This window comes from Phoca vitulina, unplaced genomic scaffold, assembly GCF_004348235.1.
Source record: "Phoca vitulina isolate PV1807 unplaced genomic scaffold, GSC_HSeal_1.0 scaffold23, whole genome shotgun sequence".
Classification (NCBI taxonomy): Eukaryota; Metazoa; Chordata; class Mammalia; order Carnivora; family Phocidae; genus Phoca; species Phoca vitulina.
This window is the reverse complement of record NW_022589726.1, coordinates 2,862,250-2,882,000: the sequence shown is the minus strand read 5'-3', so window position 1 is coordinate 2,882,000 and position 19,751 is coordinate 2,862,250. Positions and strand designations below refer to the sequence as shown.

The 19,751-nt window shown below is 39.6% G+C and overlaps 1 protein-coding gene across 1 annotated transcript in view; it reads left to right on the top strand.

Moving 5' to 3' along the window:
• Positions 1-14,990: 14,990 nt before the first annotated feature.
• RAB21 (RAB21, member RAS oncogene family) overlaps positions 14,991-19,751 on the top strand; it is a 35,025-nt gene continuing 30,264 nt past the window's right edge. Inside the window, exon 1 of the mRNA XM_032420461.1 lies at positions 14,991-15,412. Within this exon, the coding sequence (XP_032276352.1) occupies positions 15,260-15,412 (153 nt within the window). The 5' untranslated portion in view covers positions 14,991-15,259. The remainder of the gene's footprint in view (positions 15,413-19,751) is intronic.

Below are 19,751 nucleotides of genomic sequence, written 5' to 3'. Positions count from 1 at the left end.
CAACAAATAATATACTCATTATCAGTAAATGGTTTTCAATTGTTCACTGATTTAACAAAGTATTTTTAAATGCGTACAATGCGCGAGGCACTATAGTAGGCACTGTGCATACAAAAATAAGAAACAAATCTCTAATATCAGGGGGCTTATGAGATAGTGAGAAGACAAGCTCCTGAACATTTAATTATGATGCATTATATAATTGCAAAAATAAGGATATATATAGGGTGGAGGAGTTAAGATGGCGGAGGAGTAAGGGGACCCCAGGCTTGCCTCGTCCCTTGAAAACAGCTGGGTAAGTATCAAATCATTTTGAAAACCCAGGAAATTGATCTGAGGACTGAGAGAGTAAAACCGCACAACTAGAGACTGAAAAAACTGCCACATCATAGAAGGTAGGAGCTGCAGAAAGTTGATTTGGGGGAGAGAAGAGCTGCAGGTGCTGCAAATGGGAGGAAGCCCTGATCACAGAGGAGAAAGAGAGAGAGAGAATGAAAGCGCATGCAGGGAGTTGCACAAGAAAAACTCTTTGTCAAAACCACTGACTGGGAACGGGACTGAATACAAGTTTTTATAAAGAGTGGAGCGCAGAGTCTGAAGTTCGATGGTCTACACCATCGATAGGGTCACGCCTGGTGGGCTTAGTGGTGCTCCAGTGGGGAAGGAAGATGGAGACACTGGCAGCATGGTCTGACGATCCCCTGGGTTGCACAGACAGAAGCAGTTTCCCTGCTTGGAGTGCATCTGGGAGTGGCAGTGTTGGGACAAAAGACCCGCAGGCGCCATTGAGCTGCCCCATTCCCTAGCACAGGAACAAAGACACAGGCTGAGGGCAGCAAACCTCGGTGCCAGTTTTTAGCTCTGCTTTACCATAAACTCTGAACTGCTGCACAGTCACACAACCAATTTCTGGGACAAGCCAGCACCGGCCACAGTGCAGCAAGACCCTCCTCCAGGGGACCAGCACTGGTCTGCACCAAGCAGATTTCTAAAATTTGGAGTTTTGAAAACCAGCTGCGTGCCTGAGATTAACCACAGGAGTGCTGTGCCGCCTAAAAGGAGGACAGCTGGGACGCAGGCAGGGTGAAGGTGAAGATCTGGCAGAAGCCAGGGACACAGGAAAGGTGACTGTTTGCTCTTCTGTGAAGGCTTCATAAAGAATTGCGGGCACAAGCACCCCACTCCAGGGACAAGAGAGTGGGGCGACACCATTCCCTCTCCCGCCATCAGCACTGACCAATTTCAGGGGGCAAAACAGCGCCACCCAGTGGAGGCCAGAGCTGCTTACACCAAGCCCCGCACCCCTGTGCCCTGCAGGTACATCTCCACTAGGGCAAGTCCCCCTGAGAATCAGAGAGGCAGGCCCACCCCGGAAGACCAGCACAAGCCCCTCCCACACACCAAGTCTGATCATAGAGCGCCACAAAGCTTCAGCTCGAGGGGAAATAGAATATAGCTTAATTTTATTTTATTTTATTTTACTGTTTATTTATTTATTTTGGATCTAGCTTCTTTTAATGAGCAGACCAATACACACAGAGGATCTAGATTCCTTTTTTGTTTTTTTTTTAATCTAGCTTCTTTTTTTTTTTTTTAAAGATTTTATTTATTGACGGAGAGAGACAGTGAGAGAGGGAACACAAGCAAGGGGAGTGGGAGAGGGAGAAGCAGGCTTCCCGTGGAGCAGGGAGCCCGATGCGGGGCTCGATCCCAGGACCCTGGGATCATGACCTGAGCTGAAGGCAGATGCTTAACGACTGAGCCACTCAGGCGCCCCTACTCTAGCTTCTTTTAACAAGCAGACCAAAACACACCTAGGATCTAGCTTCATGTATTTTCTTTTCTTTTCTTTTCTTTTCTTTTCTTTTCTTTTCTTTTCTTTTTTCTTTTCTCTCTTTCTTTCTTTCTTTCTTTCTTTCTCTTTCTTTCTTTCTTTCTTTTCTTTCTCTCTTTCTTTCTTTCTTTCTTTCTTTCTTTCTTTCTTTCTTTCTTTCTCTCTCTCTCTCTCTCTCTCTCTCTCCCCCTCCCTCTCTTTCTTTATTTCTTTTTGGACCTCTTCTTAATGTAGACATTACTCTCAGGAGCAGGAATACAACAGGCTTTCCTAACAATCACATGGGCACACACAAAAACCATTGACCCAGACATAATGACAAGATGGAAGAATTCACCCCAACAGAAAGAACAGGAAGAATTCACAGCCAGGGATTTGCTCAATACAGATATAAGTAAGATGTCCAAAACCAGAATTTAAAACAATAATCATAAGGATACTAGCTGGTCTTGAAAAAAGCATTGAAGACATTAGAGAATCCCTTACTGCAGAGATAAAGAAATAAAAACTAATCAGACCGAAATGAAAAATGCTACAACTAAGATGCAAAACCAAATTGATGCAATGACAATGAGGACAGATGAATCAGAGGAATGAATCAGTGATATAGAAAATAAAATTATGGAAAATAATGAAGCTAAAAAAAAGAGGGAAAGAAAGTATCAGATCATGACTATAGACTTAGGGACTCAGCGACTCCTTAAAGTGAAATAACATTTGTATCATAGGAGTCCCAGAAGAAGAAAAGAAAGAAAAAGGAGCAGGTTTATTTGAACAAATTATAGCTGAAACCATCCCTAATCTGGGAATGGAAACAGACATAGAAATCCAGGAAGCACAGAGAACTCCCATTAAATTCAACAAAAGCTGACATCACCAAGACATATCATAGTCAAATTCACAAAATACAAGGAACATAAATAAAAGGACAAGGAAAGAATCCTGAAAGCAGCAAGGGAAAAAAAGTCCTTAACCTACAAGGGAAGACAGATCATGTTCACAGCAGATATGTCTACAGAAACTTTCGAGGCCAGAAGTGAGTGGCATGATATATTCAACGTGCTGAATGGGAAAAATACATAGCCAGGAATACTTTATCCAACAAGGCTGTCATTCAGAATAGAAGGAGAGATAGAGTTTCCCAGACAAACAAAAACTAAAGGAATTCATGACCACTAAACCAGTCCTGCAAGAAATATTAAAGGGGACTCTTTGAGTGGGAGAGAAAGACCAAAAGCAATAAAGACTAGAAAGGAACAGAGAGCATCATCAGAAACACCAACTTTACAGGTAACACAATGGCACTAAATTCCTATCTTTTAATAATCACTTGGAATGTAAATGGACTAAATGCTCCAATCAAAAGACACAGGGTATCAGAATGGATAAAAAAGAAAAACAAGACCCATCTATATGCTGCCTATAAGAGACTCATTTTAGACCTAAAGACATTGCAGATTGAAAGTGAGGGGATGGAGAACCATTTATCATGCTAATGAATGCCAAAAAAAGCTGGAGTAGCTATATTTTAAAACAAAGACTGTAACAAGAGATGAAGAAGGGCATTATATCATTATTAAGGGGTCTATCCATCAAGATCTAACAATTGTAAATGTTTATGCCCCCAACTTGGGAGCACCCAAATATATAAAACAATTACTAATATAAAGAAACTCATTAATAATAATGCAACAATAGTAGGGAACTTTAATACCCCACTTACAGCAATGGACAGATCATCTAAGCAGAAAATCAACAAGGAAACAATGGCTTTGAATGACACACTGGACCAGATGGACTTAACAGATATATTCAGACCATTTCATCCTGAAGCAGCAGAATATATATTCTTTTTGAGTGCACATGGAACATTCTAGATCACAATAGATCACATACTGGGTCACAAATCAGCCCTCAGCAAGTACAAAAAGACTGAGATCATATAATGCATATTTTCAGACCACAACAATATGAAACTTGAAGTCAACCATAAGAAAAATTTTGAAAAGACCACAAATACATGGAGATTAAAGAACATCCTACTAAAGAATGAATGGGTTAACCAGGAAATTAAGGAAGAAATAAAAAAAAAATACATGGAAGCAACTGAAAATGAAAACACGACAGTCCAAAACCTTTGGGATGCAGCAAAAGTGGTCATAAGAGGGAAATACATAGCAATACAGGCCTCCTCAAGAAGCCAAAGTCTCAAATACACAACCTAACCTTACACCTAAAGGAGCTAGAAAAGGAAGAGCAAATAATGCTTAAAGCCAGCAGACGAAGGGAAATAATAAAGATTAGAGCAGAAATAAATGATACAGAAACAAATAAACAAAAAAAACAGTAGAGCAGATCAACAAAACTAAGAGCTAGTTTTTTGAAAGAATTAATAAAATTGATAAACCCCTAGACAGACATATCAAAAAGAAAAGAAAAAGGACCCAAATAAATAAAATCACAAATGAAAGAGGGGAGATCACAACCAACACCACAGAAATACAAACAATTATAAGAGAATATTATGAAAAATTATATGCCAACAAACTGGGCAATCTGGAAGAAATGGACAAATTCATAGAAACATACAAACTACCAAAACTGAAACAGGAAGAAATAGAAAATTTGAACAGACCCACAACCAGCAAAGAAATTGAATCAGTAATCAAAAATCTCCCAACAAACAAAAGTCCAGGGTCAGGTGGTTTCCCAGGGGAATTCTACCAGACGTATAAAGAAGAGTTAATACCTATTCTTCTAAAACTGTTCCAAAAAATAGAAATGGAAGAAAAACTTCCAAACTCATTCTATGAGGCCAGCATCACCTTGATTCCAAAACCAAAGACCCCATTAAAAAAGAGAATTACAGGCCAAAATCCCTGATGAACATGTATGCAAAAATTTACCAACAAGAGACTAACAGAATGAATCCAACAGTACAATAAAAGAAGTATTCACCATGATTAAGTGGGATTTATTCCTGGGCTTCAGAGGTGATATCAATCAATGTGATACACCACATTAATAAAAGAAAGAATAAGAACCATATGATCCTCTCGATAGATGCAGAAAAAGCATTTGACAAAATACAGCATCCTTTCTTGATAAAAACCCTCAACAAAGTACGTATAGATGGAACATACCTCAACATCATAAAAGCCATATATGAAAGACCCACAGCTAATATTCTCAATGGGGAAAAACAGAGCTTTTCTTCTACAACCAGGAACAAGATAGGGATGTCCACTCTCACCATTACTATTTAACATAGTACTGGAAGTCTTAGCCTCAGCAATCAGACAACAAAAAGAAATAAAAGGCATCCGAATCAATAAAGAAGAAGTCAAATTTTCACTATTTGCAGACAACATGGTACTCTATGTAGAAAACCCAAAAGACTCCACCAAAAATTGCTAGAACTAATACATGAATTCAGCAAAGCCACAGGATATAAAATCAATGTACAGAAATCTGTTGCCTTTCTATACACCAATAATGAAGCAGCAGAAAAAGAAATCAAGTAATCATTCCCATTTACAACTGCACCAAAAACAATATGATACCCAGTAATAAACCTAACCAAAGAAATAAAAGATCTGTACTCTGAAAACTATAGAACATGTATGAAAGAAATTGAAGATGTGGACACAAAGAAATGTGAAAAAATTCCATGCTCACGGATTGGAAGAACAAACATTGTTAAAATGTCTATACTAGGGGAGGGGGGTGGGAGGATGGGTTAGCCTGGTGATGGGTATTGAGGAGGGCACGTTCTGCATGGAGCACTGGGTGTTATGCACAAACAATGAATCATGGAACACTATATCTAAAACTAATGATGTAATGTATGGGGATTAACATAACAATAAAAAAAAATTAAAAAAAAATGTCTATACTACCCAAAGCAATCTACACATTTAATGCAATCCCTCTCAAAATACCACCAGCATTTTTCACAGAGCTAGAATAAACAATCCTAAAATTTGTATGGTACCACAAAAGACCATGAATAGCCAAAGCAATCCTGAAAAAGAAATGCAAAGCAGGAAGCATCACAATTCCAGACTTCAAGCTGTAGTCATCAAGACAGTATGGTACTGGCACAAAAACGGACACACAGATCAATAGAACAGAATAGGGAATCCAGAAATGGACCCACAACTATATGGTCAACTAATCTTTGATAAAGCAGGAAAGAATATCCAGTGGGAAAAAAAAAGACAGTCTCTTCAATAAATGGTATTGAGAAAACTGGACAGCAACATGCAGAAGAATGAAACTGGACCACTTTCTTACACCATACACAAAAATAAATTCAAAATGGATGAAAGACCTAAATGTGAGACAGGAAACCATCAAGATCCTAGAGAACATAGTCAGCAACCTCCTTGACCTCAGCTGTAGCAACTTCTTACTAGACACATCACTGGAGGCAAGGGAAACAAAAACAAAAATGAACTATTGGGACTTCATCAAGATTAGAAGCTTCTGCACAGTGAGAGAACAATCAATAAAACTAAAAGGCAGGGGTGCTTGGGTGGCTCAGTTGTTGGGCGTCTGCATTTGGCTTGGGTCGTGATCCTGGGGTCCTGGGATCGAGCCCTGCATCAGGCTCCCTCCTCGGCGGGAAGCCTGCTTCTCCCTCTCCCACTCTCCCTGCTTGTGTTCCCTCTCTCGCTGTGTCTCTCTCTGTCAAATAAATAAATAAAAATAAAATAAAATAAAACTAAAAGGCAGCCTACAGAATGGGAGAAGATATTTGCAAATGACATACCCAATAAAATGTTAGTATCCACTTATATAAAGAACTTATGCAACTCAACACCAAAAAAAAAAAAATCTAGTTAAGAAACAGGCAGAAAAGGGGCGCCTGGGTGGCTCAGTCGTTAAGCGTTTGCCTTCGGCTCAGGTCATGATCCCAGGGTCCTGGGATCGAGCCCTGCATCGGGCTCCTGCTTGGTGGGAAGCCTGCTTCTCCCTCTCCCAAGCCCCCTGCTTGTGTTCCTGCTCTCACTGTGTCTCTCTCTGTCAAATAAATAAATAAAATCTTAAAAAAAAAAAAAAAGAAAGAAATAGGCAGAAGATACGATAGACACTTTTCCAAAGAAGACATCCAGATGGAAAGGTGAAAGATGGACAACGTGGAAAGATGCTCAACATCACTAATCATCACAGAAATACAAATCAAAACTACGATGAGATACCACCTTACACCTGTCAGAATGGATAAAATTAATAACATAGGAAACAACAGATGTTGGTGAGAATGGAGAGAAAGGGGAACCCTCTTATATTGTTGGTGGCAATGCAAACTGGTGCAGCCACTCTGGAAAACAGTATGGAGTTTCCTCAGAAAGATAAAACTAGAACTACCCTATGATCCAGCAACTGCACTACTAGACATTTACCCAAAGGATACAAAAAACACAGATTCGAAGGGGTATATGCACCCCCAATGTTTATAGCAGAATTATCAACAATAGCCTAACTATGGAAAAGAACCCAAGTGTCCATCAACTGATGAATAGATAAGGAGGATGTGGTATATATACACACTGGAATATTAGCCATAAAAAAAGAATGAAATCTTGCCATTTGCAATGACATGGATGGAGCTACAGAGTATTATGCTAAGCAAAATAAGTCAGTCAGAGAAAGACAAATACCATATGATTTCATCCATATGTGGAATTCCGGAAACAAAACAGAACATGTGGGAAAGAAAAAAAAAAGAGAGAGGAGAGAGGGGGAGACAAACCATAAGAGACTCTTTTTTCTTTTTTTCTAACCCTAAGAGACTCTTAAGGATAGAGAAGAAACTGAGGGTTGATGGAGGGAGGTGGGTGGGGGGTGGGCTAAATGGATGATGGGTATTAAGGAGAGCAATTGTTATGATGAGCACTGGGTGTTATGTGTAAGTGATGAATCACTAAATTCTATTCCTGAAACCAATATTACATTATAGGTTAAAAACAACAAGAAAAAGTCCTCAATAATTAAAAAAAAGAAAAAGAATATATATAGGGCATTATGGGAGCACAGAAAAGAGATACCTAATCCAGTTTAGATAGGAGTGGTTAATAAAGTCAAATGCAGTAGAAGGAGCCAGACAGATAATTAAGACATTTCTACTGGATTTTGCAAGATAAAGATCATTTTTAATCATACATGAAGAGTGCTTTGGAAACAGATGTAGTGGGGTTTTTTTACTGAAAAAGTGGAGACAATGCATGAAGACATCTTATTTAAAACATGAATTGAAATGGAAGACTCCTTTAAAGAGAGAGAGGTCATGGGGCGCGTGGGTGACTCAGTCAGTTAAGTGTCTGCCTTTGGCTCAGGTCATGATCCCAGGGTCCTGGGATTGAACCCTGTGTTGGGCTCCCTGCTCTGCAGGGAGTCTGCTTCTCCCTCTCCCACTGCCCTCCTCCCCCGCTTATGCTTTCTCTCTCTCTGTCAAATAAATAAATAAAATCTTTAAAAAAAATAAAGATAGGTTATATAATGTGAGATTAATATCTGGAGCCATACTGTTTGCATTTGGAAGTTGGCTCTAATGTTTCCTAATGTGATTTAGTCAAGTTATTTAACCTCTCTGTACCTTGGTTTTTCTTCTCTGTAAACTGGGGATAAAACTAATAGTACCCACCTCATAGCATTGTTACTGGAATTAAATTAGTAAATACGTGTAAATAGAAGTGTGGTACATGAAAAAGACTGAATAATTGTGGCTGTTCCTTTTATTATTAGGTAAGAGAGTTGGCAGTTGAGCAAGAATATACCTGTTGACCTAGTTTTTAGTGATTTCAGCAGAGTCATTTACTGAGAGTACCTGTTGTGGGTTTAATTAAGACAAGAATACCAATTAAAAGCCAGAGGTGGTCAGACTAGATTTAAAACAAAACAAAACAAAATTCAACTTTATACCATTTCTAAGAAACCCAAAAACATAGATTAAAAGTAGAAAGATAAGGGCGCCTGTGTGGCTCAGTCTGTTAAGCTTCTGCCTTTGGCTCAGGTCGTGATCCAGCGTCCTGGGATAGAGCTCTCTGCTCACTAGGGAGTCTGCTTCTTCCTCTCCCTCTGCCTGCTACTCCCCTGCTTGTGCTCTCTCTCTCTCTCTCTCTGTCAAATAAATAAATAAAATCTTAAAAAAAAATAAAAGTAGAAAGAAAAAGACATACCATACAAACAATAATCAAGAGTGTTAAAAAAGTGATAAAACAGCTATATATATAAATATATATATGATTTTATTTTTAATTATTCTCTACACCCAGTGTGGGGCTCAAACTCAAAACCTCAGATCAAGAGTTGCACGCTCTACCCACTGAGCCAGCCAGGCACCCCTACAGTAACTATATTAATATCAGACACAGTAAACTTCAAAACAAGGAATATCGGGAATAATGATGGGTATTACATAATAATAGACAGACCAGTTCTCCAAGAAGATGTAATAGTTGTCAATGTATATGCATCTAACAACAGAACTTCAAAATAGATGAAACAAAAACTGATTGAGCTGAAAAGAGAAATACACAAATCCACAACTGGAGTTGGAGACTTCATCACAGAAGTATTAGATAGAAAATCAATATAGAGAAGATCTGAATAACGCTATCAATTCACTTGACCTAACTGACATTTATAAAAAAAACTTGTCCCAACAACAGAATGCACATTGTTTTCAAATACACATAGAATGTTCACTGAGACCAGATTCTTGACCATGAGACAATTTAAAACAAATTTAAATAAACATCATACAAGCTATAAGAAATTATAAATCCAAAGCAGAAAGACATATGGCAAATCCTCAAATATTTGGAAATTAAATGAAACATTTATAAGTAACTATTAGTTTTATATTGCTGCTATAACAAGTTGCCACAATTTTAATGGCTTAAAACAAAATACATTTATTATCTTACAGTTCCATAGGTAAGACATGTAACATGGGACCCCACTTGCCTTTTCCAGCTTCTAGGGGCCATCTGCATACCTTAGTTCATGATTCCCTTCCTATATCTTTAAAACTGGCAGTGCTGGAGCACATCACTCTCACCTTGTTTTTGTTATCACATCTCCTTTTCTGCTTCTGGGTCCCACTTATAAGGATCATTGTGATTACACTGGGCCCACCTGGATAATCTAGCATAATCTCACTATTTTAAGGTCAGATGATTAGCAACTTTAATGCCATCTGCAACCTTAATTCCCCTTTGTCATGTAATCAAACACATTCACAGTTTCCAGTAATGAGAGGCTAGGAGGGGAAGAAGAGGGACATTATTCTGCCTTCCACAATAACTGTTGGGTCAAAGAAGAGGAAGTCTCAAGGGAAAAAAAAAAAAAATATATATATATATATATATATGATGAAAATACGTTGCGTTAAAATTTGTGGATGCAGCTATTATAAATACTTAAAAGATCTCAAATCAGTAATCTAAATTTCCACATTAAGAAACTGAAGAACAAATTAAACCCAAACAAGCAGAAGGCAGGAAATAATAAACAGTAGAAATCAATGAAATTGAGAACTGAAAAATAATTGAGAATTATCAACCAAAGCTGATTCTTAGAAAAAATATAAATAAAATTGATAAATCTCTAGCAAGACTGACGAAGAGAAAAAGAGAATACATAATAACCCATATCAGGAATAAGAGGAAGATCAGTACAGAGCTACACACACTAAAGACTAATAAGGAAATACTATGAACAACTCAAACTAGAACCAGAAGTAGACCGAGGAAAGTTTGTTTATAGTGATAAAAAGATATGGGAGGAAGCTGAAGCCAGAAAAGAAAAGGAACTGACAGGTAGTCCTGAGAATGAAGTTGATGACTATGAATTTGCACAAAATTTAGGTGGCTCAGAGAAGTTTTCCAGAAGTTTACTTGAAGGTTGGTGTTCTGTAATGATGCTGTGGAAATATACGGATATAAGACAATAATGGATGCTGGTAAAAGAAGAGTTTAGATGCTCAATATGGAGTCCAAAGCTGGTGATGATGGAAGGTAGGGGTATGACGGAGCTAGAAGTAGGGGGGATGGAGAGACCAAGAGAGGGCTGATAGATGGACTCAGGATGGGGGTGAATTTTCTGCATTACAGCTCCTCTGTAAATGTTCTTTCCTCAGCAGCTGTTCTTTATCCAGCCTCATGGAGTTTCACCCTTACACACAAGATTAGAATTTAGTCTAAATGATTCAAGGGAGGGACACTTATGCAAATGGCATTGGGGAGTTGGCAGCAGATGGAGATTCAAAGAATTAGAGGTGTGTACAAAAGAAAAAAAAAGATTTATTGAAAATGAAGGCATAAGAGAGCTGGTATTTGGAGGGTTGGTAATTTATTTTATATCCACCATGTTCTAGGTATTATTCTGGACACAGAATATAATGAAGGGTGAGCAAGGCAGACAGATCTTTACTACCCTATGGCTGACAGCCTTAATACTGATAAATAAATATGTAATTGTAATATTTAATGATGCATGTAGGAAGTACTTAGAAAGTTGTATAGAGGAATGGTAAGATTTAAAATGACACCTTACCAAGCAGGAGTGGGTGGCCAATAGGATAAAGCACTCAAGCAAGTGGTACTGAATGCTATAATCCTCAATATCTATGTCCTCACAGACTTCCCATTGGAGCATCCACAGCTATCGAAAAGCTCTCCAAAATCATAGATCTTACATCCCATAAGAGTTCTCAACCAAATTATTTCACCAGAACAAAACAATTTCTCTGTTAAGAGGCTTTTCCATCACTACACTGATTTATTTCTCAAGAAAATGGAAACGTGTAGTCATTCAGGCCTAGTTTAAGTGGACAAGTAACAAGAATTTCCAGCTCCGTATCACTACTGACATCTAGTTTTAAGAAGCAAGGGTACTGGCCTGACTCAATGAGACTGCTAATATTCTCAACTGAAACTTTTCAGTAATTTAGAAATTGCTGGTACACAATTCTATTGCCAATCATGTCAAACATACACTTCCATCTGATACAAATTCATGCTCTGGTTATTTCAAAATACAATTTATAAATGTAAATATAAATACACATCACAAGTAAACAAAGTGGCTTCTTGTTCTCACTTTTTAACAGTAGAGATTATATATTTTTAGTAGAAATTAGTAAATTCTGAGAATCTCAAAGTTTGGCTTAAATTCCTTCTTTGACAAAAATATGTTAAGTTTCTTGAGACACTATTTTTTTTGGAGACACTTTATTATTGTCATCTTAAGGTTAAATAGCTTGGAAACCATCCCTTCCTCTCTTCCTCTAGACCACACATCTCTCGGAATATTCTTGTGTTTTCTATAACTTAGAAGAAAATCTCCCAATGGTTTCCTACTTTTTCACGTGGAGACACTTCAGAGTTAAGGTGTTGAGTGTACTCTGACCAACCTGATAAATTTCATAGAGCTGCTTGTGCCCCTTTGTGGCTGGTGCTTACAATTACAGCTCAGTATTGTTTGCCAGCCAGAAGCATCTGAACAGTTGCTTCAGATGCGTGAATGGTTGCCTCTAAAAGCTGGAAAGAACCACAGAGAAAGAGCCAACTAGAAGCTAGGGATACATGGGCTGCACAGGAGTAGCGGATACCTGAGCAATGACCAGATTCTGATGGAAAAAAGAAGGAGGTGTGGATGCCAGGTTGGCATCAAACATGGCCACGACACATTATTGTAATTGTTTCTGTGTTGCCTCACACACTAAAATACAAGCCCCATGAAGGCAGAGACATCTTGCCTGGCACTCCACAAAGGTTGCTGAATGAGCAAATAAAGGAACAAATGGGTTTAGTGTGTATGTGTGTATGTGTTTAAGATTTATTTATTTACTTAAGAGAGCTCAAGGCGGGAGGAGAGGTCAGAGGGAGAGGGAGACAATCTCAAGCAGACACCCTGCTGAGTGCTGAGCCCAACAGGGGCTCAATCTCACCACCGTGAGATCATAATCTGAGCCCAAATCAAGAGTTCCACGCTTAATTTAATGAGCCACCCATGTGCCCACAAATGGGTTTAGTTTATAGGAAGCTCACAGATGATAACTATTTTTCTTTCTATTGTTAATTACTCTTATTAGATGCTTAAAATGGAAAATGCTTTGATAATTCTATTTAACAAAGCCCCATATGTCCAAGAGCATTTCTCAAACCTCAGTATTTTATAGGCTTAGCTTTATTTGTTTACTTGTTGTAATTAATAAATGTTAGTTAGGCACTACATTCCAAGGTCTAGAGATTTAAAAAATGTGACAGACACAGTTCTAACCCCCAGAGGAGAGCACATCAGATTAGTGTTATCCTCGTCCAATCCATTTTTCAAATTATAGGCTGAGTAATTTTCTTTAAAAGTTAAATCCGATTATGTCAGCCCCTTGATTAAAATGCTTCATTTGCTGAAAGGCCCTTTCAGATTGGCCCCTGGCTTCCTTGCCAGTCTCATTTAGAGCTCTTTTCCTCTCTGCATTCTTATCACACTTTCAGTTGCTCAACCTTAGATGTTCCTTCCTACGTCAAGGCTGTTGGACATCCTGTTCTACTTGCAAAGCGCTTCTCCCTTCTGGCCTAGGTTACTCCTAATCAAAGGCAACAATCTCTGGGACTGCTTCTCTGGTATGGAAAACCAGTTGGGTCCTGATATACCTTTGCAAAATACTCTGAACTGCTTATCAAGATGAAAGCATTCATTGTGTAATTGACTGTTTCTGTCTTCTCCTGCTAAAATGTAAGCTTTTTTTTTTTTTAATATTTTTTTAAGGGGCACCTGGGTGGCTCAGTCAGTTAAGCATCTGCCTTCGGCTCAGGTCGTGATCCCAGGGTCCTGGGATCGAGTCCCACATCGTGCTCTCTGCTCAGCAGGGAGTCTGCTTCTCCCTCTCCCTCTGCCTACTGCTCCCCCTGCTTGTGCTCTCTCTCTCTGTCAAATAAATAAATAAAATAAAAAATTTAAAGATTTTATTTTTAAGCCATCTCTACGCCCAACGTGGGGCTTGAACTCACAACCCCAAGATCAAGATTTGCATTCTCTACCAACTGAGCCAGCCAGGTGCCCCTGAAGTGTAAGCTCTTGATGACAGAGACATTGTCTGTTGTTCAGTACAGTGCCTGGCAGGTGGCTGGCACTTTCAAATATTTGTTGAATGAATGAATGAACTACCGGGTTTGAAGTGGTAAAGGAGTCTGATGAAAAAGAATATGTTTGCTTGGCTGACACCAGATTTCTAGTTGTAAAATTTCAGAAACACCACTATGGTTTCTTGGAAGAGTGTATTTCATAAAAGAAGGGGAAGCAGATCAAGAAAGATAAACAATCATCAAACAAGCCAGGCCTCTCATGGTGGAATCAACAAGGAATGTCAGAAGCTTCATGGAAGACAGAAAAACAGGGGAGCAAAGACATAATGGCTTAAGATGTATCGTTCATTCATTCATTCCCAAATATTTATAGAATGCCTATTACGAGCTTGGAACTTGGGACTTAGAAATTCAAAGCTGGGCAAGTCTTACACAGTTCTTGTCCTTAAATCTATAGCGTCCTGAGAGTGTATTCAGCGTAGTGATTTCCGTGAAGTGCTGCTAAGGAAGGTATGTATACTAGTGTCATGAAATACTTAACTTGAGGGGTAGGGGAAGAGAGGGAGAGACAAAGAGAAGATGGATGGGTGGTGAGGCAAGCCTTTCTGGTTTAAGCTGAGACCTGGAAGATGAGGGGGAGACCTGACGGTCTGGGGAACTGAAGGAAGTTCAAAAGCTATGATTTGGGATCCCACAGAGAATGTCGAGAGATTGAAGGGCACCTTGGCTGATTTGCCTTACAGCGACCCCGGGTGTGAGAGGTCATTAGCCTGGTGAACATTCCCTGGACAAGAACGTAACGTTCTGCCCTTCCACATTCCACCAGAACTGGGTTTACCTCAAATTATCCTTTCCTTAATCCCGCAGGTTTCCACCAACTGCAGGGTGGCGGTGGCCCGCAAGCAGCCAGGCTCCGCCGGAGACTGCGCGGAGGAGCTCCACTCACAGCCAACTCCACCCCAGGAAGAGGCCCCAGAAGCCCCACCCACGTCCAGGCACGTTCTCCTAGGCCGAGTCCCAGGGGCCGCCCGCGACCGCGGCGGTCACGTGACCCGAAGTGTGACGTAGGAGGAAGGAGACGCCATTAGAGGGAGGCGGAGAGGGAGTGCTCTTCGCCTTTCCTCGGGTGCCTGACGTGGTGGCGGGGGCCCTTCATTCTCGGACTTCCCTCTGCCCTTCCAGGCTTCGCCCGGAGGCGGGAATAGAGACAGTGCCTGGGGTTGGCGGGTCGGTGCGGAGGGGCCTGCGCCGGCCGCGGCTGTGAAGGCGCTGCGGCTGCTGTGGGGTGCTCGGCGCAGCTCTAGGGCTCGGGCGGCCGGGAAACGGGATGGCTGCGGCCGGCAGCAGCGGCGGGGCGGCGGCGGGCAGAGCCTACTCATTCAAGGTGGTACTGCTGGGGGAAGGCTGCGTGGGGAAGACGTCGCTGGTGCTGCGCTACTGCGAGAACAAGTTCAACGACAAGCACATCACCACTCTGCAGGTGCGGGCCCCAGGGAGCGGAAGGTGGAGCCTTGGGGCCCCTACTCCTCCGGGGCTGTGAGGACTTTGCTACCATGGTCCTCTGGATCTGGGCTTACAAATCTCAGGCCTGTCACCTCCGTCGTCGAATTGCCTTTCTGAATTCGCCCTAGGGACATGCGGGGTCGGGGCATCCTGTAGACATTAGGGCAGGCTTTTGGGAAGGGAGCGGAAGGTCCCTCAAAAGTCCCCTGTGTGGCTGCGCATATCGTGGAGTCCCCCATATCGCTTGGCTAGTTTTCCCCATGATTCACTTCCGCTTGGGCCCTAGGTGCCTTCACCCTACTACAGTCACCGACTGTCAGCCCTTTTTCTTTCTTTCGGATTTAGGAACTTAGCTGCGGATTTGATTTTGCGAACTAGGTGATTTGTAACTTCAGCGCTTACTGATGACTAAGTGTTTACGCAAGTTCCATTTTGTCCTGTCTTCGAGTAACGTGCTGATAGGCAAAACAGTCATTTGTGGAGGATTTTTGAAATGACCGCTTGCCCGTTATGGGTTACGCAGGTTCATTGCTGCCTGCGTGGGTCTAACTTATGGGACGATCATTCTGTGAGGTCGGTCGATCCACATGCGTCATGTGACTACTCGCCAACAGTTGGTCTCCCAAACTAACAGTTTAGTTGCTGCTGCTACTTATTTTCTTTGCTTGTAGTGTAGGGCCGGCTTTCTTCTGCAGTTATCTTATGGTTAGCTGGAAAAGTGTTAAAGTGTAATCATTGATTGGGAGTGAACTCAGCCCTTTGAGGCAGATGTAGTCTCCTCCCTCTCCCAAAGAAATCAGTTTGCACGTGTTAGAAGAAAAATATCCAACTAAACTGACTTGATCAATTTAGTTACAGGTAGTAAAATCGAGTGGACTTTTGAGCCTGATTGTTGAGGTTCATATCCCATCTCCATCTATTTAACTAGCTGTGTGATCTTGGGGAAGTTAATTATCCTGTCTGTGCCTAGGTTTCTTTGTTGAAATGGCCATAATGATAGTATCTAGTTTATAGGGTTGTCAGGACAAGTATACATAAAATCACTTAAGACTTGGTCTATTGGAATCTCTCCATTTTTATTGCTGGCCCAAATTGCACAATAGATCTTAGTGACTGTGTAGTGTGTAAGAACATTGACACTATTTAATAGAATGCATAATCTCCTCTAATTGTTGTGACATTAAACTACTGAGTCTAGAATTCACAAAGATGCTCTAATTCCATATTCTATTTTTATTCCTGTTTTTACTTCTCTTAGGTAAAGCATAATATCTGAAAAAATGAATATGAGGAACCTCCTTTTTTTCTTACATCCTTGAACAAGAGCACTTACACAATTTTAATAGTTATTGTTGAGTTTTGCTAGTGAATCAGGGAAATTTGTAGGGTAAATGCCTATGATTATTTGGAATTTAGAAATTCATTTAGGTAAAGTAATAATAGCTAGCCTTTAGCGAGTTCTTACTGTGCTGAGTACTTTATTTTTCTTCTGTCATTTAATTCTTATAACAGCCTATGAGGTAGATAGTTTTATTAGCCCCATTTTGCAGGCAAGGAAACAGGCTTGGTTAAGTTGAGTAATTTGCTGGCAGTCACATTGCCACAAGTCATGCATGGTGCCCAAGCTGAAATTTGAACGCAGGTCTGACTTAAGATTTTGAGCAAGTAAATCACACTGCCTCTGGATATTGGTAAACTACCCCTTTAATGGTTACCTTTGTGCTACAGATTTAATATAAAAGAGAAAATCATTGTAATTGAGCCCCCCCTTTTAAGATAATTTAGTCCTTCAACCTAAAAATTACACCTTCATTATTTGAAGCTAAAAACAGGCTAAAGATTTTTAAATATTAGAAACTACTGCAACCTACACTGGAGAGGATGAAGTTATGGTAGATTTTCAGTATCAAAAACGTACCAGTCCTGATTTTAATATTTATATGACTGTCATCACAGTGTCTGGATTATATTACAGAACTGAGGATTTTGTTGCATACCAATGTATGGAAGCAACATTGTATCTGCTCTCCCTTATATATCAGTTTATCTTTTAATTTTTTTTAGAGAATTGTGACCCATAAAACATAACCAGATATGCTTTTAATTTCCAAATGGGGAGGAGATTATGGATTAGAAGATAAGACATGAAGAGTCTCTTTTCTGTCAAAACTACCTACTACCTATCTTTGTAACATACTTTGTGTTTTGCAAAGTACACTTTCTTGCATTCTTATTTCAAAGAGTTATAAGACCGAGCAGAACCTAAAGTAGTTTATGGTTCACTGTTTCAGTCTTTTGTTTAATATTTCGGTCAAGTGATTGTCCACTTTTGTCTCATCTCCTCTTAGAGGTAAGATGAACTGGTATAGAAAGTGGAAAACTCACAATGTCCTCAGATGGCCCACTTCATTTTGGACAGTTTTAATTTCCAATAAGTTTTTCTGTGTATAAAGCCAAAATCTCTTTCCTTGTTTCCAGTTCCAGTTCTGTCTTCTGAATCTTGGTCACACAGGACATCCCTTCTGATAGTTGAATATAGCTATCACACCTCTTGGTCTTGTCTATTGGGTAAACAGCTCTGGTTCCTCAAAAGGAATCTCCTATGACATCATTCTAAATCATTTCACTATTTTGACATCTTTTCTAGACACTTATCATTTAATCATTGTCCTCTTTAAAATGTGATTCTTTGAGCTGTAGAAATGATTCCAAGTGTGGTTTGAACTGAGCAAAGTACAGTTCCCTTTCCTATTGAGAATCCTTTTCCAACACTGAAATAGAAAAGATTCTATGAGTTTGTGGACAGCTGTTACATTGATTAATATAGGGCTTACTGTCTTAGTCTTGCTTCCAAAAAAAAAAAAAAGGCATTACATCCCTCACATTCTTTTTTCTTTGATTTTATAGTTGTATTTTTGTCCCTAATATATTTGACCCATTAAAATTGACTTTGATAGATTTACTCCAGTGGTTAAAGCCTGTTGATGTCCTTTTAAGTTTGATTTTATAATTCAAGAAACATGACCTGTGGGTCAGGCACTTGGTTGGGTTCTGGACATGCAAAGAAGAAGAAGGTATGTTCCTTACTGTCCAGATTAGCTACTCATTTTAACTTTGTCACCTGAAAATTTGCTAAGATTGTTTTCAGTGTTCTCCTCAGGCATTAATAAAGACTGAAAAAGGGAGACAGATGGCCAAGTACAAAGCTCTGCAGCAGGTCTCATTATTGTCCAGTGATGCATGACCCGAGGTATATTTTTCTTTAGATGTCCAGAATCTTAGGGTGGGGCTTTTTCAGATTATGCATGGGCCATAGTCTGTCTTCTTGAGTGAGAAACAATGGAGTGTTGTACCTATTAATGATAATGAAAACAGAAGACAGCTTGAAATTGACTCCTATGGACACAAAGCCTTTAATGAAAATGGTTTTTCCAGCATTATAAATCTAGCTCTAACTACATCAGTCTTGCCCACAGGGGATATCATAAGATGCTTTGTCAAATGCTTGCAGAAGACAAGATACACTGTTTCTGCATTAGGAGGCCATATGATGTGGTAAAAAGAGACAGGACTTTGAAGTTAGACTTGGTTTTGCATTTTGGCTTCTACTTCATAGCCATCATGATCTTGGCAGGTTATTCTAATGTTTGTAAGCTGGCTCTTGATCTATAAAATGGGAGGATCTTACAGAATTTTTTTTAAGATTTTATTTTTAAGTAATCTCTACACCCAACATGTGGCTCAAACTTAGAACCCCAGGGATCAAGAGTTGCATGCTTACTGAATGAGCCAGCTTTAGTTACCGGATTTTTATGTTGGTTAAATAGAGAGCCATCATAGGTAAACCTCCTATCACAGTGCCTGGCACATGTTTTTCAATAAATGTTTGCTGTTGAATGAATAGATGATGCTTAGTCTGTTGGTTTCCTTCATAGTGACTCAGTCAAAAAGGTAATGGGATTAATTTCACATGGATTATTTTGAGAACCCATGCTGTCCAATTTTAAAATTGCTTATACTTTTATATATAATTATACATATGTAAAGTTTGTAAATGCATTATTTGCATATAAATATAAATTTATTATTACTGTACACATATATATGTGTTTATTATCCATTTTTGAGTTTTGACTGGGATTGACATTGCGGGAAATTAACTTCCCTCTTGAAAATTGTGACATTGGGCATGCTTTGATGTTTTAGTACTGCTCTCTTTTTGCAGAGCTTCTCCTAGGTTACTAATAATTATGAAGTAATCTTGTAGGTAAGCTCTCTAAAAACTCAAGATCCTTTACCTAGCCCAGGAAACTTAA